This window comes from Hypomesus transpacificus, chromosome 12 (assembly GCF_021917145.1).
Source record: "Hypomesus transpacificus isolate Combined female chromosome 12, fHypTra1, whole genome shotgun sequence".
Taxonomy (NCBI): domain Eukaryota; kingdom Metazoa; phylum Chordata; class Actinopteri; order Osmeriformes; family Osmeridae; genus Hypomesus; species Hypomesus transpacificus.
This window is the reverse complement of record NC_061071.1, coordinates 112,984-133,181: the sequence shown is the minus strand read 5'-3', so window position 1 is coordinate 133,181 and position 20,198 is coordinate 112,984. Positions and strand designations below refer to the sequence as shown.

At 42.9% G+C, this 20,198-nt stretch overlaps 3 protein-coding genes across 3 annotated transcripts in view; 1 reads left to right on the top strand and 2 right to left on the bottom strand.

Annotated features, from left to right (window-relative positions):
* cenpf (centromere protein F) overlaps positions 1-5,697 on the bottom strand; it is a 14,293-nt gene extending 8,596 nt beyond the window's left edge. Inside the window, 12 exon segments of the mRNA XM_047031316.1 lie at positions 1-1,563; positions 1,665-1,800; positions 2,216-2,338; positions 2,506-2,634; positions 2,800-2,925; positions 3,062-3,264; positions 3,577-3,862; positions 3,994-4,085; positions 4,235-4,350; positions 4,615-4,811; positions 5,050-5,221; positions 5,616-5,697. Coding sequence (XP_046887272.1) covers positions 1-1,563; positions 1,665-1,800; positions 2,216-2,338; positions 2,506-2,634; positions 2,800-2,925; positions 3,062-3,264; positions 3,577-3,862; positions 3,994-4,085; positions 4,235-4,350; positions 4,615-4,811; positions 5,050-5,211 — 3,133 coding nt within the window. The 5' untranslated portion in view covers positions 5,212-5,221; positions 5,616-5,697.
* Positions 5,698-6,044: 347 nt separating this feature from the next.
* Positions 6,045-10,179, top strand: rtraf (RNA transcription, translation and transport factor). The gene is made up of 8 exons (XM_047030911.1): positions 6,045-6,200; positions 6,605-6,729; positions 7,009-7,108; positions 7,332-7,412; positions 7,819-7,907; positions 8,003-8,071; positions 8,462-8,510; positions 9,726-10,179. Exons 1-8 carry the CDS (start codon positions 6,140-6,142, stop codon positions 9,878-9,880), a joined length of 729 nt encoding a protein of 242 aa, XP_046886867.1. The 5' UTR covers positions 6,045-6,139; the 3' UTR covers positions 9,881-10,179.
* A 116-nt stretch (positions 10,180-10,295) lies between these two features.
* Positions 10,296-20,198, bottom strand: part of nid2a (nidogen 2a (osteonidogen)) — a 35,078-nt gene continuing 25,175 nt past the window's right edge. The window contains exons 23-28 of the mRNA XM_047030757.1: positions 19,882-20,011; positions 19,560-19,731; positions 17,535-17,692; positions 17,175-17,298; positions 11,367-11,479; positions 10,296-10,835 (exon numbers count right to left, since the gene is read on the bottom strand). Coding sequence (XP_046886713.1) covers positions 10,825-10,835; positions 11,367-11,479; positions 17,175-17,298; positions 17,535-17,692; positions 19,560-19,731; positions 19,882-20,011 — 708 coding nt within the window. The 3' untranslated portion in view covers positions 10,296-10,824. The remainder of the gene's footprint in view (positions 10,836-11,366; positions 11,480-17,174; positions 17,299-17,534; positions 17,693-19,559; positions 19,732-19,881; positions 20,012-20,198) is intronic.

Genomic DNA, 20,198 nt, shown 5'->3' with positions numbered 1-20,198 from the left:
GCTCAAGAGCAGACGCATGACTCTTCTCTAAAGCATCCAAGGTCTTTCTGAGGTCAGCACACATCTGGTTTACCTCTTCCAGCTCGGTTTTCAAAGCAGAAAGCATCTCTGCCGAAGCCTCTCTCTCAGAAATCTCTTCCTTAAGCGCAGCGATCTGCTTCAGGAGAATATCTTTCTCTTCATTCAGGGAGTCGTGAAGGCTTTGATATTTTGCCTCTCCCTCCTTTTCAATCTCCTGTACTTTTTCTGACAGCTGTTCATTGAGCTTCTCCACTTCAGAAGCCTTGTCCTCTGCAGCACTCGTCTGTGCCTTGAGTGTCTTAATGTCATTCTCTGTCTGGGCTAAAGCCTCTGACATATTCTGTAGGGCATTTTGTTTTTCCTGATCCGCAGCTGTCAGTACGTCACATTGCTCCTGAAGTTTGGCGGCCGTCTTCGCCCGTTCCGAAAGGGCATCGATTTCCGTTTGCAAACCCTCTTTCTTTTTATCAGCCTCAGAGAGCTTCTCCAAGAGATCCTCTTTAGTTTTCACCAAGTCATCAAACTTAGTCTGAAGGTCAGCCCCCAAGTCTTTATGAAACTTCAGGGCTGATTCTAGAGATGAAACCTGGTCTTGGAAGAAGGAGAGCTCCTGTTGAGACTTGATCAGCCCCAGCTTGGCCTGCTCCGCCTCCTCCGCCTTTACGGCTACGCTCTCCTCGCAATCCCTCAGGAGAGAGGTCCTTTCCTCCGCAAGCCTGGCCTGCAGCTGATCCAGCTGGGCGGTGGCCTGGGCGACACTCTCCTGGAGCCGAGATACCTCAGCCTGGCCCAGCTCGATCACAGAGTCTTTGGACTGGGCCATGTCGCAGGCCACCTGGTACTGCTCCGAGAGCTCCACGTGAGACTTCTCTGCCCTCTCCGCCCTATCGCTTTCTTGCTGGAGACGGCTCTCTACGTCTTTCACCTGGTCTTCCAGGCGTGTGACCTGGAGCCCTACGTTCTCCAGGTCTTTGGAGTGCTTCTGTCCGACCTCAGACAGCTGGGCCAGGAGCTCTTCGCGCAGTCGCTCTTTCTCCTCCAGCTCGGTGCACTTGTTGAGCAGTTCACTCTTGAGGGAATCGATCTGACCGCACAGACTGGCCTTCTCCTCTTCTAGGGTTTTCAGCAGGTCCTTTAGAACGCTGTTGTCGTCGTTCAGGGACACCGCGCTCTTCTCCAGCTCGCTGATTCTGCTGGTCAGGCCTTGCTGCACGGTCTCGGTGTCGTTAATAAGTGCTTCCTTCTCGGTTTTCCACTGAAGCAGAGATTCGTGTTCCTTTCTCAGGTCCACACACTCTTTCTGGCTGCTGCCCAAGGTTGCCTTCAGGTCTTTGTTCTCGTTCTCCATGGCGTTGAGCTTGATTGACAGCTGTTCCACCTCTTGCTTTTGCTTCTGCAGCTCGACGTGGGACTTCTCTATTTTCACTTCCGTGTCGGACAGACTTTTCTTCAGGTTCTCCAGATCCTGGGAGGAGGCCATGGCTTGACTCTCCAGTTTTGTCTTAAGTCCTTTCAGCTCCTCACCCTGAGCTTCAGTTTTAGCTGTTACGATAAAGCATTTAAAACCATTACTTCCTGAACTAAACACAGCGCAAAGCGCAACAACAACAAACAAAATCCAACATCAGACAGTGATAGTCTACCTCTCAGGTCTTCCACCATGTTTTGGCTGCGTTTCAGGTTCTGCTCCCAGGTCTTCCTCTCCTCCTCCAGCTGAGACAGCTTCCTGCCACCCTGCTCCAGCTGGGAGCTCAGGTTGTTCTTCTCCTTCTGCAGCTCCTGGACAAACCAACAAATATCATCACAGAACGTAGAGACCCTGACGTTAAACATCAAATAACAAAAATAGATTTCCACTTGAGAACAGGACACTCCTAAGCTTGCTTGACACACGATTTAATTAGCAGCACCTATCGCAATCAGCTTCAGAAGGTAAGGATCACCTAGTAAATTTACATTTAGCATACACTTTTATCCAGAGCGACTTACAGTGAGTACAGGCCAGGGACATTCTCCCCGGGGCCAGTAGGGTGAAGTGCCTTGCCCAAAGACAAAACATCATTTGGCATGGGCCGGGAATCGATCAAACAACCTTCTGATTAATAGCCCGACTCTTTAACCACTCAGCCATCTGACCCCCTGAATACTGGGCCGTGACAGAGAGACAACACTGGCAACTAGAGGTTTGCCGTACCTCAAACTTCTTCCTGATGTCAAGCTCCTTGGTCTGGCTGGCCTGCAGGCTCTGCTCAGACCGGAACAACTTCTGTTTCTGCTCCTCCACTTCTTTCTCCATCTGAACTTTCTGGAATGTCAGCTGAGGTGGAGAAGAGAAAAAGCTAGATCAGCAACATGGCCGAAATGTAAATTGCATTATCGTGAGATAATAACATTAATAATAATATTTAAAAAATACTAGAACACGTCACCTTGAGCTAGGTGTAGACAACACATCATTCCTCATTTGCGATGGACTTGTCTTACCTTTTCTAGCTCAGACTGGACGATGTTGTGGTCTTTCTTGGCTTGCTGGATCTCTTGGTTTAGCTTGGTCTTGGTCTGGTTGAACTGCTGATCTAGGGCCTGGTGGCTGCTCTGCAGGTGTGCCAGCTCCTGGAAAAACACCGAAAGAGGTCAACTAGGTGTTGAAAGCTCATCAAAACCTTAAGATGCCAGGACATGAGTTCCAATTCATGTTTTTGTTGGAATAAACAACCATCATAGTCAGAGTCATAGTCACAGATGAGGATAAGAGTGGACAGATAAACGACGACTGACCTTCTGGCTCTCCTTCTCCTGATCCTTAATCTTCTGCTCCAGGGCTCTTTTGGAGCTCTCAGCATTGTGCCTCTGGCAACTGATCTCCTCAGACACCTGCTTCAGCTTCTGTTCCACTGACGCACACTGGGAAAGGCACACAGAACGTGAGGCAAGCAGAACGCGAGGCACGCAGAACGCGAGGCAGCAGGAACGCGAGGCACGCTAGTTTGCAGCACTTTGCGTTCAAGACAAGAGACTAAACACTCCCTCTCGCCGTTACCTTGGCGACAGCCTGTTCGTGCTGCGTGGTGGCCTTGGCGACGTCGTCCCGGCTCTTGCTCAGGGCGCGGTCCTTCTCGGTCAGGTCCCTCCGGACCTGGTCCAGCTGGGCCAGGAGCTCCTGCAGCCTGGACGCCTGGCTCTTCACCTCTCTGTCCTGGGCGGCCACACGATGCTCCAGCTCACCCACTCTGCTCTTCAGCTCTGACCCACCAGACGAAAACAAACAAACATGTGTTGAGACACAAGATGGCACTCTGAGAAATGGCCTAGCCTGGCCACACACCGTGTCATTCAAAATCTTGTTTCTCAAATGCCTTGCACACAAGAAGCATATCTATAGATACATCTATATATAATCCCTTATAGACTTAGGAGCACAGTTATATAACACACTAAAGGCATGAAGTGTCGGAGATGAGCACGCAGTGTCTCTAAACTCTACAGAGGGGTCAAGAACTGAGACACAGTTATCGCTATCAATAGTTTTAACAAAGGTGGGGGAAATGTTCCCACCGTGGTTGAGGGTCCTTAGCTGCTCCATCTGTTGGTGGGAGGAGTCTCCAGAGACGCCATGCGATACGGACGTGCTGATTCGTTGGTTCGTCTTAACGGGCGTTTCCTCCGCGTTCCACAGGAAGCCAGAGGACGCCGCACCGCCACGCCTCTTCAGTGGCGTTTCTATGGCTCCCTGGGACTGGTGGCTCTGCGATTGGTTCTGCTGTTGCCATGGGAATATCGAAGAGCCAGCCTGTTGCCGGGCTGCTATGTCCTTGTGGCTCACGGACGACTGATTTAACATCTGAGATCAAACACAACATGCACAATTTGTATACATCTAAAAAGATCTTTCCATGAAGAATCACATTATTATTATTTTTATTCTATTGTCTGTTTATCTTGTGTGTCCACCTCTACTACAAAACTACTCACCTTGACTTGCATTATTTTCAGCTCAGCCTCCAGTCTCTTCCTCTCTTCCAACTCATGGTTATATCTCTCCTGCAGATCTTCAAGCCTGGAATCTAAGGGTGAGAGGGGAAGGAGAAAAAAGAATAAACTAAAATACATCTGATTCCAGAAAAATGTACATTGAATGTGCAATTATACAACGCAGGCTATCAAATGACAACAGCTTGTCTGCTGTTGACAATATTTATAAATCAAATGTTACCATTCTGTCTAAAGCTGGGAGTGGCTGCAGGGGTGGCAAAAGTCTTCTGTGGGGTGCAAAAGGACTGCAGCTCAGACGAGTGGGAGGTTTGCGACCTGTCAAAGTCATTCTTGTACCTGTGAAAAGAACACATAACTTTTCACTGATAACCACTGTCGTATGATTAGTCGCTGTGTTACCTGTGTGTGACGAAAACGGTTAAGGTATGTAGCTAATATATACCACTGCAGTGGCACAGTAACAGGAGGGGGGGGGGGGGGTGGACAATTCTAAGGAACTTGGTCAGACATACTGGTCAACCCCATACTTCCTTGTATGATTTCGATTTTGTGGTCAGGAGTACAAATTAGCAACAGCCCTGTTCCTGCGAGCATACTCACTTCTTCAGCTCCTGCTCCAGGCGTTCGATAGTCCTCTTGCTCGCGCTGAGTTGACCCTCGAGGTAGTTCACCTGTTGTTCTTTCACAGTGAGGTCGTGGCTTGCCTTCTGACGAGCCTTTTCCAGAGAGTCACATGACTCCAACAGAGACTGGTTCTCCCTCTTCATAGCCGATGCCTCACTCTTCTCACTGTCCATCTGACCAGAGAGTATCGCGATGGTCAAACGTAATGCACAGATGGACATCCACATACAGACAAAGAAAAAGGTCAATGTATTGTATGGTTTTGATCTCCCTCTTCCTCTTAGGAATTCAAGCGCTGGCTGAGTTCGCAAAGTGTTGAAAGAATTTTCGCATTTAAGAAAGAAGTAAAAAAAAGATTTTCGACTGCTTTTGGACAGAGATCTGGTTACAGTAGCATAGCGCGATCATTACCTTTTGTTTCTGTTTCTGCAAGGCAGCCTCCAGAGAGTCCAGCTGAAACTGTTTCTGATTTTTCTCTTTTTTATATTTGTCCAGCTGGCCTTCGAGCTCCTGGACTTTCTGGAGGGCTTTCCCCGAAAGGCCATCTTTCCATTCCTCCACCGCCCAACTCATGATTGACTACCTGTAACGTTATGTTGGACTTAAACACCCCGAAAGCTTTGATTACAATTGAGTGTACGCTGTAGCCTGTAGCTTAACTTGGACGAGTTGGCATAAGGAAGGTACTATAGCTAGATATTGGGTAGCTATTATAAACTATATTTCTTGAATGAATCATTTTGAAACGGATAATATTTAGCTCGCAACAAAGTATACGCTGAGTAGCTACCGGGCGCTAGATAGCCAACAAGGTACTGGCCATACTAGCGTTACAGATTCAAATGAAAACAACCAATACAAAAAAATGCCACATTACGCAAAACGTTAATATTTAGCATTGAGAACATCGCTGAATATGAAACTTATGAGAAACACAACCTCATGGAGTAAATGTGTGTTGCTATTCAGTCACTTACTTTGGGCGCGATCCCGTATCTTCTTGTGGTAAAATCTGAAAATTCAAAATCGACTAACATCCGCCACGCTCTCCAGTACGCCGTTCCCATTGGGTGGTTGGATTCGTTTGAAACACGTTTGATTGGCCACGTATTATGTCGTCATTTTTGTTTTGTTTTTTAAATGCCTATTTGTTGTGATTGTTGTCTTTTGTGCTTGTAAAGGTCAGGTGGTTTATGTAGTGATCATTAAGAATGTACATAGTGCCCCGCAATATATATTTTTAAATCTTGTCCGACAATAAAGTCAGTATCATTTGCAAAAGAAGGCGGAGTTGGAGACCGTCATTGAATTGTCTTTAAATCCTGTTGATAGCGCTCTGCTGCCGACCCGTGGATATGTTTAGTCACTGCAGGACAGTGTTAGCTGTGACGTCACGTGATCATCAGCTGCCGGAAGTTACCATTCATTCAGTACATTGGCCTGCCAGACGCAACTTAGTAGCTAGCTGACGCACATTTGCTTTAAACAAACATATGTAGAAATGTTTAAAAGAAAGCTGACAGCTTTGGACTATCACAACCCATCTGGATTTGATTGCAAAGGTAGGACAGAATCAAGCGATTTTTTAAACAAACGGATGGAAATCAAGCACTCTACTGCCATGCTTTGCTGGTAGCTCGCTAAGCTAGCTAACAAGCTCTTTACTTTTGCTAGGCCAGTGTTGCTAGTTGAAGACTTGCAAACAATAGTATCTGCAACTTGCTAGTTAGTTAGTTATAAAATCATCCGGAGCTTTTTATTGGATCACTTGGGTAGGTTGCCTGGTAGGTAACTAACCGGATAACCTAGATGGCGTGCATTGGACGGCAGTGATGGTATCGTTTAAAGTCAGACAGGACCAATTATGCGTACTTGCACAGTCTAGCTAGCACTTGGAACCTATAATACTTAACATTGTGCTGAAAACTGACTGTAACATTGGGTTATTGTGTATTGTGCTGTGCAGATGAGACCGAATTCAGGAATTTCATCGTGTGGATTGAGGATCAGAAAATCAGACATTATAAAATCGAAGACCGTGGCAACCTGAGAAACATCCCAAGCTCCGAATGGCCCAAGTATTTTGAGACGGTAAGGCAGACTGTAGAAGCAGCACCCAGATGGATTTTTCTTGCCCCACCCCGGACCACCACCACACACACACACACGCACACACACACTCTCTTACATAGGTCACCACCCAACTATATACATAATCTAATTCACATGTACAGTACTTAATACTTCAGAAGATTGGAAGCAATCATTTCATTTCTATCATGATCATAATCTTCACAGTATCATTTTCGTTGAACTATGTAATTCAGGCAATGTCTAGGTTGTAAAATATGTATTCTTTTAACTACACAGTATCTTCAGGATGTAAATTGTCCATTCAGTGTCAAAGAAAGACCAGAGGCAGTTGACTGGTTGCTGGGTCTAGCTGTTCGTTTTGAGTACGGTGACAATGGTACAGTACATTTATAATTACATTCTTATACAAAATAGTTTTCAATAAAGCTTATTGTCTTTCTGTGATCCTTCTATTATGTATTTTTCTTCTTCTGCACTAATTGTACCTACTGCTGCTTTCACTGTACTAAAATGCCCAGATTGTCCACTAGATGGCATCATTGTCTCAGTAATTCTAACTGGAATCATTGAGGGCTTATCTTGTTTTATTCCCCAAACAGTGGATAAGTACAAGAACTGCCCACAAGCCACAGCCACCAGCAACACTGAGAAACCATCTGATCCTCTCATCCATCTGGACAGTGAGTAGGGCCGGGCCTCGTTTCGTCCTCGTCTGGATGCAGATCCCCCTCCTCCTCCCTCCCTTCCCCTCTATCTATCTTTCCCTTTCTCCCATTCCTTTATTGAGCCCCAGTGACCCAACTCACACTCATCCGTAACGCTTTTTAGTGTTTATTTAGTCTCATCCAACTATTTCCTCCTCCTCTCCTCCTCTCTTCACTTCCTCCTCTTCAGCTCATCCATCTCTGTCCTCCTCAAGTCCTAGTTATAACTGTCCTCCACCATTCACTGTAATATAAATGTCTGATTAAAGAAACTAAATGAAGGGTACATTGAAATAGGCAAGACAACCCAACTGTGTCAGCTAGACCACCAGACCGATTAATCACTCCCACAACCGTGTGTGTGTGTGTCTTGATTCTGAAGGCAACAACCCAGACTTTAAGGCTGGTGTCATGGCCCTGGCTAACATCCTAAACATCCAACGGCACGACGACTATCTTGTGATGCTGAAGGTCAGTATGCGGATCAGGAAGCATGCACTAAGGAACCACCGTTGCTGTGTTTAACACACGTTCAATTCTTTTGTTTTTCATCTTTGATCCAAAAGGCCATCAGGATCCTTATTCAAGAGAGGCTCAGCCCTGAGGCCATACTGAAGGCCAGTCAGTCTAAAGAGGTAAGTTGGAAGATGGTCTTCAGCCTGAGGAGAGTAGCACTGTATTGATCCCAGGGGGGAAATTGCGAGCTAGCTGTTCAGGTAGGAGGTTCAACTGTATTTATCCTAGATGGTTACTTTCAGCCTCATTTAACATGAACTGCAAACAAATTCTGGACACACTCGTAATCTTAACTAGTACCACAGCTCTGTAATTTTCAGCCTTTCATCTCGGTAAAATGAACAACATGTGACCTCCTTGCACGCCTACTGTTTGTCGTCTCTCTTCAGTGGCCAGCCTTTGGAGTTGTTCCAGAGTTGACCGGCTGTACATTTGGCACTTCCTGTGGACCTTGATTGGTTTTTAATTGCAGTGATGTATGACTTCCTGTTTTGCCTGCTCCTCTCCAGGGTCTACCCGTGGCCTTGGATAAGCACGTCCTCGGCTTTGATACTGGAGGTGAGTGAGCGAGGGGCTTGCCATGGTTAATGCGCACCAGGCTCAAACGTGACATTTCAGTACGTTACCCATGTCACAAAGTTCCTCAGTGAAAAGCATCCCACTGGTCGGTTGTATTTTAAAGTGTTTCTCCGAATGGCCCTCAGTGAGCAAGAAGGTTCTACTGATTTGTCTTTTCTACGTACCCAAATGTTTAATCTAAATAGGTACTCACTGGTCTACACGTTCTGCACCAGGACATGACCAGAGGGCAGAGAACAGATTTTGGTTTGGCTTTGTGCAACGTTGATGTAAGGGTGAACAGGAAAGCTGGTGTGAAGGGACCTTTTCATTATGCCAAGTGACTGTCCATGTGAATGTGAGACACATCCACAGAAAGGAAGCAAAGCGTTGACATGTGTTTGTGGAGAGGACCGTGTCATTTCCCAAGGAACCACATCCTTTGATGTGGCCTGTCATCCTGTCAGGATAATATCATGCTATGTTATGCTATGTCAGGGGTTATGTCATCACGGGGGAAGCCTTGTAACTAGAACTACACAATGACAAAGGCTTCTATAACACACAAAGAGGCATAGCTGGAAACAGGAAAAAACCCAATTAAATTATTATCTTGTATTCTGTCAATAGAAGCACTACAGTGCACACACAGGACTGTCATTAAGTGAGTTGAGTGCTGAGGGCTCACTGGGTAAAGCTCCATGAGCTAAGCAGCAGGTTCAAATCTGGCCTGGGCCATTTGTTGCATCTCTTCCTCTCTCTCTGTCTACCTTCCTACCTCTCTCTCTCTTCCTGTCTACCTCTATCCAGTGAAAGGGAGTCAGGTGGCTGAGCGGTTAGGGAATCGGGCTAGTAATCTGAAGGTTGCCAGTTCGATTCCTGGCCGTGCTAAATGACGTTGTGTCCTTGGGCAAGGCACTTCACCCTACTTGCTTTGGGGGGAATGTCCCTGTACTTACTGTAAGTCGCTCTGCATAAGAGTGTCTGCTAAATGACAATGGCTGAGTTTCCCAGATCGTTAAGAAGCTCTTAACGCTAAGAGCTTCTTAAGAGCGTTCTAAGAACGCTCGAGAACGCTCTTAAGAAGCTCTTAGCATTAAGAGCTTCTTAAGGAATCTGGGAAACCCGGCCAATGTAAATAAAGCATAAAATGCCACACAATATAAATCTGTTAAAATGATCAGTATTGAATGTGTCTCCCTCTCTCCTTTACAGACGCCACCTTAAACGAGGCAGCTCAGATCCTGCGGCTGCTCCACATCGAAGAGCTCCGTGAGCTGCAGACCAAGATCAACGAGGCCATCGTGGCTGTCCAGGCCATCATCGCAGACCCCAAGACCGACCATCGCCTAGGGAAGGTGGGCAGATGACCCGCCCCCTGTTCCAGCCATGTGACCCATGACCCAAGGGTCACCTGCCCCCCCCCACCCACCCCAGGTAGTCTAATTAGGACTATCCCCAGACTATAAACCGACGGAGAGTCTACAGACCTGTTGTAGCTAAACCCCACCCTACAAAAACCACCACAAAGCCTTTGTTGGATTACCATGTTTGTTTTAAGAAGTGGAAGACGAGTCTATTGGAATTTTTTTTTTGGTTTTGGAGAAGGAAAAAGCTTTTCCCACTTTGTGGAATGAATGGAGAGGGTTTATAAAACGAATGAAATACATGCCATAATCTAATGTGTGGTTTGTGTGTGATTCTTGTTGGCCGAAACTAACTGACATGAAACCCCTAGTTTGAGAGTTGTTTTGTTGGTTTTAGAGGCAAACCAGACAGTTTAACTGAGGGTAGTTGTACAAATCCTGAATCACATTTTATTGTTATAAATATCACATCTTACAAAAGATACAAAAAGATACAAAAGAACTGTGGTAATAAGTATTTGGTAAAATGTCAATGCAATTTCATGTGTGAAATACAAATTTCATATTAGTGCACAGTCTACTCAAATACTGTATTGCTGTGTGTGCACTCGTACACTCATGGACAGTGACAACAGGATTTGTGGCTCAAAGATCTTATTTTTTAAAGCTTCTTTTTCTTTGGCTTTCTATAAAAACACGTACAAAAATACAGTAGAATGAAATGAGGTATAAAACAAATTTACAAAACTATATTTGGGAAGAGGTGGTGAGGGAAGAGGGGGGGGGGGTGAAGGATTCGCCGTTGGTGTTTGTAAATTTGTCTTGTGGTTTCAGGTGTTTTTTTTTTTGAGTTTCTTCTGTTCTTTTGCAGTCCCTCTGAAGGAGTTCTCACAGGAGAAGCACTTAAAAGACTAGCTCGAAATAGCACCGTAGAACAGTCTCTGTCATTAGTGTCTCCCTGTAACAGATAATAACCATATTAGGTCACAAATGACAAACAGAACCCCACAGTCAGCACACTTCACTCAGCATAACATCCCAGCCTTGCATCCCAGAATAAACATTACGTCAACAGTTGTCATTTTTACCCCATAACAGACAAATACCCTCTTTAAGATATTTGAGTGTAGGTCTACAAAACGGACTAATCTCATTGGCTGTTTCCATGGCTTTGAAGCGCTTTGATGTAGGAGCCAGGACCAGTCACATTTCGTCGCCTGGGTCTGAAGTACAATGATTTGACAGCAGATGCCTTCTACTTTTCCCAGTTGACAGGTTGTGTGCAATGGGACTTTTGTCTACCTCTCTTTAATTTGATGTAGGAGGTATTCAAAGCAGGTGTTGACACCCCTACTGTCACATAAAAACCAAGTACGCCGTTGAGATTCAGTTGGAGCCATGGAACAAGAACTTCTGTGTTTGACTTGCATTTTAACCTCAACGGCTCACACCATAAGAAATGATACAGGCTGTGAACGTGTATAAGTACCTGATATACAGTGGGAAGTTGCCACGGCAATGCCATACAGATGGGACCTCTGGTCGGGTAGGTACTCCTCGGAGAACAGGCTGCCGTCACGCCTCACCGCCATCACGCCATCCCTGGGAATGAGAGAGTCGGAGTCTGTGATGTCACTGAGCTGGAATAAGAGTGATCATGTCTCAAGGTTCTAAAGTATAAATAAGATCAGTTGTATGAGATGTTTGTGATGTCACTGAGCTGGAATAAGAGTGATCATGTCTCAAGGTTCTAAAGTATAAATAAGATCAGTTGTATGAGATGTTTGTGATGTCACTGAGCTGGAATAAGAGTGATCATGTCTCAAGGTTCTAAAGTATAAATAAGATCAGTTGTATGAGATGTTTGTGATGTCACTGAGCTGGAATAAGAGTGATCATGTCTCTGGTTCTAAAGTATAAATAAGATCAGTTGTATGAGATGTTTGTGATGTCACTGAGCTGGAATAAGAGTGATCATGTCTCTGGTTCTAAAGTATAAATAAGATCAGTTGTATGAGATGTTTGTGATGTCACTGAGCTGGAATAAGAGTGATCATGTCTCTGGTTCTAAAGTATAAATAAGATCAGTTGTATGAGATGTTTGTGATGTCACTGAGCTGGAATAAGAGTGATCATGTCTCTGGTTCTAAAGTATAAATAAGATCAGTTGTATGAGATGTTTGTGATGTCACTGAGCTGGAATAAGAGTGATCATGTCTCTGGTTCTAAAGTATAAATAAGATCAGTTGTATGAGATGTTTGTGATGTCACTGAGCTGGAATAAGAGTGATCATGTCTCTGGTTCTAAAGTATAAATAAGATCAGTTGTATGAGATGTTTGTGATGTCACTGAGCTGGAATAAGAGTGATCATGTCTCTGGTTCTAAAGTATAAATAAGATCAGTTGTATGAGATGTTTGTGATGTCACTGAGCTGGAATAAGAGTGATCATGTCTCTGGTTCTAAAGTATAAATAAGATCAGTTGTATGAGATGTTTGTGATGTCACTGAGCTGGAATAAGAGTGATCATGTCTCTGGTTCTAAAGTATAAATAAGATGGTTTGTATGAGATGTTTGTGATGTCACTGAGCTGGAATAAGAGTGATCATGTCTCAAGGTTCTAAAGTATAAATAAGATCAGTTGTATGAGATGTTTGTGATGTCTAAAGTATAGATCAGTTGTATGAGATGTTTGTGATGTCACTGAGCTGGAATAAGAGTGATCATGTCTCTGGTTCTAAAGTATAAATAAGATCAGTTGTATGAGATGTTTGTGATGTCACTGAGCTGGAATAAGAGTGATCATGTCTCTGGTTCTAAAGTATAAATAAGATCAGTTGTATGAGATGTTTGTGATGTCACTGAGCTGGAATAAGAGTGATCATGTCTCTGGTTCTAAAGTATAAATAAGATCAGTTGTATGAGATGTTTGTGATGTCACTGAGCTGGAATAAGAGTGATCATGTCTCTGGTTCTAAAGTATAAATAAGATCAGTTGTATGAGATGTTTGTGATGTCACTGAGCTGGAATAAGAGTGATCATGTCTCTGGTTCTAAAGTATAAATAAGATCAGTTGTATGAGATGTTTGTGATGTCACTGAGCTGGAATAAGAGTGATCATGTCTCTGGTTCTAAAGTATAAATAAGATCAGTTGTATGAGATGTTTGTGATGTCACTGAGCTGGAATAAGAGTGATCATGTCTCTGGTTCTAAAGTATAAATAAGATCAGTTGTATGAGATGTTTGTGATGTCACTGAGCTGGAATAAGAGTGATCATGTCTCTGGTTCTAAAGTATAAATAAGATCAGTTGTATGAGATGTTTGTGATGTCACTGAGCTGGAATAAGAGTGATCATGTCTCTGGTTCTAAAGTATAAATAAGATCAGTTGTATGAGATGTTTGTGATGTCACTGAGCTGGAATAAGAGTGATCATGTCTCTGGTTCTAAAGTATAAATAAGATCAGTTGTATGAGATGTTTGTGATGTCACTGAGCTGGAATAAGAGTGATCATGTCTCTGGTTCTAAAGTATAAATAAGATCAGTTGTATGAGATGTTTGTGATGTCACTGAGCTGGAATAAGAGTGATCATGTCTCTGGTTCTAAAGTATAAATAAGATCAGTTGTATGAGATGTTTGTGATGTCACTGAGCTGGAATAAGAGTGATCATGTCTCTGGTTCTAAAGTATAAATAAGATCAGTTGTATGAGATGTTTGTGATGTCACTGAGCTGGAATAAGAGTGATCATGTCTCTGGTTCTAAAGTATAAATAAGATCAGTTGTATGAGATGTTTGTGATGTCACTGAGCTGGAATAAGAGTGATCATGTCTCTGGTTCTAAAGTATAAATAAGATCAGTTGTATGAGATGTTTGTGATGTCACTGAGCTGGAATAAGAGTGATCATGTCTCTGGTTCTAAAGTATAAATAAGATCAGTTGTATGAGATGTTTGTGATGTCACTGAGCTGGAATAAGAGTGATCATGTCTCTGGTTCTAAAGTATAAATAAGATCAGTTGTATGAGATGTTTGTGATGTCACTGAGCTGGAATAAGAGTGATCATGTCTCTGGTTCTAAAGTATAAATAAGATCAGTTGTATGAGATGTTTGTGATGTCACTGAGCTGGAATAAGAGTGATCATGTCTCTGGTTCTAAAGTATAAATAAGATCAGTTGTATGAGATGTTTGTGATGTCACTGAGCTGGAATAAGAGTGATCATGTCTCTGGTTCTAAAGTATAAATAAGATCAGTTGTATGAGATGTTTGTGATGTCACTGAGCTGGAATAAGAGTGATCATGTCTCTGGTTCTAAAGTATAAATAAGATCAGTTGTATGAGATGTTTGTGATGTCACTGAGCTGGAATAAGAGTGATCATGTCTCTGGTTCTAAAGTATAAATAAGATCAGTTGTATGAGATGTTTGTGATGTCACTGAGCTGGAATAAGAGTGATCATGTCTCTGGTTCTAAAGTATAAATAAGATCAGTTGTATGAGATGTTTGTGATGTCACTGAGCTGGAATAAGAGTGATCATGTCTCTGGTTCTAAAGTATAAATAAGATCAGTTGTATGAGATGTTTGTGATGTCACTGAGCTGGAATAAGAGTGATCATGTCTCTGGTTCTAAAGTATAAATAAGATCAGTTGTATGAGATGTTTGTGATGTCACTGAGCTGGAATAAGAGTGATCATGTCTCTGGTTCTAAAGTATAAATAAGATCAGTTGTATGAGATGTTTGTGATGTCACTGAGCTGGAATAAGAGTGATCATGTCTCTGGTTCTAAAGTATAAATAAGATCAGTTGTATGAGATGTTTGTGATGTCACTGAGCTGGAATAAGAGTGATCATGTCTCTGGTTCTAAAGTATAAATAAGATCAGTTGTATGAGATGTTTGTGATGTCACTGAGCTGGAATAAGAGTGATCATGTCTCTGGTTCTAAAGTATAAATAAGATCAGTTGTATGAGATGTTTGTGATGTCACTGAGCTGGAATAAGAGTGATCATGTCTCTGGTTCTAAAGTATAAATAAGATCAGTTGTATGAGATGTTTGTGATGTCACTGAGCTGGAATAAGAGTGATCATGTCTCTGGTTCTAAAGTATAAATAAGATCAGTTGTATGAGATGTTTGTGATGTCACTGAGCTGGAATAAGAGTGATCATGTCTCTGGTTCTAAAGTATAAATAAGATCAGTTGTATGAGATGTTTGTGATGTCACTGAGCTGGAATAAGAGTGATCATGTCTCTGGTTCTAAAGTATAAATAAGATCAGTTGTATGAGATGTTTGTGATGTCACTGAGCTGGAATAAGAGTGATCATGTCTCTGGTTCTAAAGTATAAATAAGATCAGTTGTATGAGATGTTTGTGATGTCACTGAGCTGGAATAAGAGTGATCATGTCTCTGGTTCTAAAGTATAAATAAGATCAGTTGTATGAGATGTTTGTGATGTCACTGAGCTGGAATAAGAGTGATCATGTCTCTGGTTCTAAAGTATAAATAAGATCAGTTGTATGAGATGTTTGTGATGTCACTGAGCTGGAATAAGAGTGATCATGTCTCTGGTTCTAAAGTATAAATAAGATCAGTTGTATGAGATGTTTGTGATGTCACTGAGCTGGAATAAGAGTGATCATGTCTCTGGTTCTAAAGTATAAATAAGATCAGTTGTATGAGATGTTTGTGATGTCACTGAGCTGGAATAAGAGTGATCATGTCTCTGGTTCTAAAGTATAAATAAGATCAGTTGTATGAGATGTTTGTGATGTCACTGAGCTGGAATAAGAGTGATCATGTCTCTGGTTCTAAAGTATAAATAAGATCAGTTGTATGAGATGTTTGTGATGTCACTGAGCTGGAATAAGAGTGATCATGTCTCTGGTTCTAAAGTATAAATAAGATCAGTTGTATGAGATGTTTGTGATGTCACTGAGCTGGAATAAGAGTGATCATGTCTCTGGTTCTAAAGTATAAATAAGATCAGTTGTATGAGATGTTTGTGATGTCACTGAGCTGGAATAAGAGTGATCATGTCTCTGGTTCTAAAGTATAAATAAGATCAGTTGTATGAGATGTTTGTGATGTCACTGAGCTGGAATAAGAGTGATCATGTCTCTGGTTCTAAAGTATAAATAAGATCAGTTGTATGAGATGTTTGTGATGTCACTGAGCTGGAATAAGAGTGATCATGTCTCTGGTTCTAAAGTATAAATAAGATCAGTTGTATGAGATGTTTGTGATGTCACTGAGCTGGAATAAGAGTGATCATGTCTCTGGTTCTAAAGTATAAATAAGATCAGTTGTATGAGATGTTTGTGATGTCACTGAGCTGGAATAAGAGTGATCATGTCTCTGGTTCTAAAGTATAAATAAGATCAGTTGTATGAGATGTTTGTGATGTCACTGAGCTGGAATAAGAGTGATCATGTCTCTGGTTCTAAAGTATAAATAAGATCAGTTGTATGAGATGTTTGTGATGTCACTGAGCTGGAATAAGAGTGATCATGTCTCTGGTTCTAAAGTATAAATAAGATCAGTTGTATGAGATGTTTGTGATGTCACTGAGCTGGAATAAGAGTGATCATGTCTCTGGTTCTAAAGTATAAATAAGATCAGTTGTATGAGATGTTTGTGATGTCACTGAGCTGGAATAAGAGTGATCATGTCTCTGGTTCTAAAGTATAAATAAGATCAGTTGTATGAGATGTTTGTGATGTCACTGAGCTGGAATAAGAGTGATCATGTCTCTGGTTCTAAAGTATAAATAAGATCAGTTGTATGAGATGTTTGTGATGTCACTGAGCTGGAATAAGAGTGATCATGTCTCTGGTTCTAAAGTATAAATAAGATCAGTTGTATGAGATGTTTGTGATGTCACTGAGCTGGAATAAGAGTGATCATGTCTCTGGTTCTAAAGTATAAATAAGATCAGTTGTATGAGATGTTTGTGATGTCACTGAGCTGGAATAAGAGTGATCATGTCTCTGGTTCTAAAGTATAAATAAGATCAGTTGTATGAGATGTTTGTGATGTCACTGAGCTGGAATAAGAGTGATCATGTCTCTGGTTCTAAAGTATAAATAAGATCAGTTGTATGAGATGTTTGTGATGTCACTGAGCTGGAATAAGAGTGATCATGTCTCTGGTTCTAAAGTATAAATAAGATCAGTTGTATGAGATGTTTGTGATGTCACTGAGCTGGAATAAGAGTGATCATGTCTCTGGTTCTAAAGTATAAATAAGATCAGTTAGTTTGGGGGCCATATCAGAGTAAGACACCCACTTTCTCCAGTCAGTGTAGTAGAAGTGGTTGCTGTAGAACACCATGCTGAAGGGATAGTTGAGGTTGCTGTGAATCACCCTTCGACCCGTTCCGTCCGGTGAGATGCATTCTAATCGCTTCGTCCCTGTGAGAAAAACGGGAGAGAGACCGATGTGGGACTGTTGGTTTGATTGAAAGCAAACGGACAATTTCACAGCTTGTGATTTTTGTGATCGTATAAAGATTTGGTGCGCCACGTAACACGCTCAAATTCGAATTCATTTACGAGGGAGAAAAAACTAATTGCTGCACATAAAACTAGGTTAAAATCGAGAGAATACTTGGCGGGTGGATTCACCAAACTCTTTGCGGCCCGTTTACCTGCGTCCGCCCAGCACACCTGGCGTGAGGTAGTGTCAAAGGTCAAAGCATTAGGCAGGCCAATCCCCTCCCTGACCAGAACCTTCCTGCTGTGTCCTTCCACTGAGGCAGTCTCTATCTTGGGAGCTTCTCTGTTCCAGTCGGTCCAGTACAGTGTCCTAAAGTCAGAGACACACAGCCAGGTAAGGGGACAGCCAGGTAAGGGGACAGCGTCGAGATGGTGGCTGGACTGGTGCTTGGTTTCAGGACACGTTACGAGGTTGATAGGGTTGTAAAAACGAACCTGTGGAAAACACTACCACTGTTTCACAAACGTAAGTGGAATGAACTGCCTTGATGAGGTATGTTGTTGCACTTTATTCTTTAAAGGCTCAGAAAAATGTATTGAATTTTGTTTTCACTGACGAGGTGGATAATATTGTTACGCCCTCACTCAATTTTAAGTGGGAGGACGTAAAAATATATGTTTAAAATCATTTTGCAATAACATGTTTTTTTATCGTCAGTCCTTGTAGCACTGTGCCAAGAAATACAGTGTGGATAAAAATAAATGAAATATAACAGATAAAACGACATTTTACAATCACTTAACTTACCCTCTAGGTTTTCTGAAACAAGAGTACTTCACATTATCAGATACTGAGGGATAACTTATACTGCTTCTCAAGAGTTACCACTGATATTATTACCAACATATGGTTTGAATAAACATACCTAATCAGATGCAATTACTTGTAACACATTCTTCTTTATGGTGTATATGACCGGCTTCAGGGGGTTTGGCACAAAGTATTTGGTTCTAACATTACATGTTAATAGAACAATAATTGTTTTCTTAAACAACACAAACATTGAAAGATGTTTGGCTAAGATAACTGAAAAACAACGGCAGTCACCATTTCTGGTATTTCGGACTGGGGTTCAGTGAAATTGTTGCTTCACATGATTGGACTGATGATTAAGTGTGTGCTTGGTGATATATTAGACTAAACACACAGTCCCTGTGCCAGAGAGCTGAATTTAACGTGTACACAAACATGCTCGCACACGCACACACACACACACAAGTAGTTGTCCTGATTGCCCATGCGGTTTGGATTACATATGATCTCCGGAGGCCAGCAGCTGGTGCAGATGTGGAGATGTCAGAGAGCTCGCAGGATCAGGATCAACATGTGTGTGGTTCCTGGCCCACACGCTGCCTTCTCCTCCTCCACAGAGGCACCCAGACAGAGGAGAGGAGAGAGGAGGGAGAGAGAGAGAGAGAGAGAGAAGGAGAGAGAGAGAGAGAGAGAGAGAGAGGGGGACAGACAGGGAGAAAGAGGGAGAGAGAAAAAGGAAGAGAGAGAGACAGCTGTGTTCTCTGCCTCCAGAACTTCTAAGAAGCTCTCTCATTCTGTTTTACACTCCCCTCCATTCTTGACCTTCTCTCTCCTTACGTAATCTCTCTCCTCCTCCGTCTCACTGCCCCCTCATCCTTCACCTTCTCACTCTCACCTCCTCTGCCATTGGAGGCTTCTCTTTCCAAGGTCTTATCTACAGAGGCTGTCTGAGTAACGGAGCACAATCTTTACATGGCATCATCAGGGACAGGAAGTGTGCTGTCTCACAGGAAATGAGGACTAATTGATATGACCATTAATTAAACAAGGGGAAACACTAATCTAAAACCCTTTTTTGCTCAGACAAACACACACACACGCACAGTGCCAGTCTTGGGGGACCACCAGGTCCACGCTTGCTTATGAGGACTCTGAAGGATCTGTTTACAGCTGATGAGGTCACAGTCAGGTTGCACAGAACAACCTGTGGCCCCTGACCCACAATCCCATTGGCCTTTCCTTGTCTCATTACATTAAAGAGCTTTAAATCAGACGCTGAACCAAAACAACTCTGTTTTTCATCACAAGAGGAATCAGTCATGCACAGTCACACAAACTGTCTCGAGCATGGAGAACCTTTAGCTCAGGCGTTACGCACACCCAGAGACCAGGAGAATTCACGTCAACAAAAACAACATCTTACCCAGTGGAAGAGTCCACTATAATGGCCCGGGGGTTGACAAGGTCTGTGTCAAACAGGACTCTCCGCCCGCTGCCATCCAGGTTGGCCTGTTCGATCTTGTCGGGCGTGCTGTCCACCCAGAACATGGCTCTGCGGACCACGTCTACCGCCAGGCCCTCGGGGCTGGTCAAACCTATCGGTCAGAACCGCCACAAGTCAGAATCTACAGCACTGGTTTCCCTTTTTACGTTACAGCAAAGCGTACAGTTGTTCTTGTCCGTACACCTGAATGCAAAGGAAAATGTCTTCTGTTACATAGAGTTGTAGGGTTTGTATGTCCCACCTGTGTTGATGAGAATCTCAGGCTCTGCCCCCCGATCCAGGGATGCTCTGCTGATGGTCCTACCAGCCAAGTCTGTCCAGTACACCTTCCTCTCTTTACAATCATAGTCCAGACCCACCACAATGGATCCCTGAAAAGTCACATATCAACAATTAATCACACAGACCAGCATGAGAGAGGACAAACAATAAAGTATTCTTTATAGATCAGGTATTTATTTAACAGATGCGTTTGTTCAAAGCGAAAGACGGGGTGGGATTTGAATCTAGAACCTCTTGATCTGCAGTGAAATGCTCTAACCACCCAGCTCAACCCAG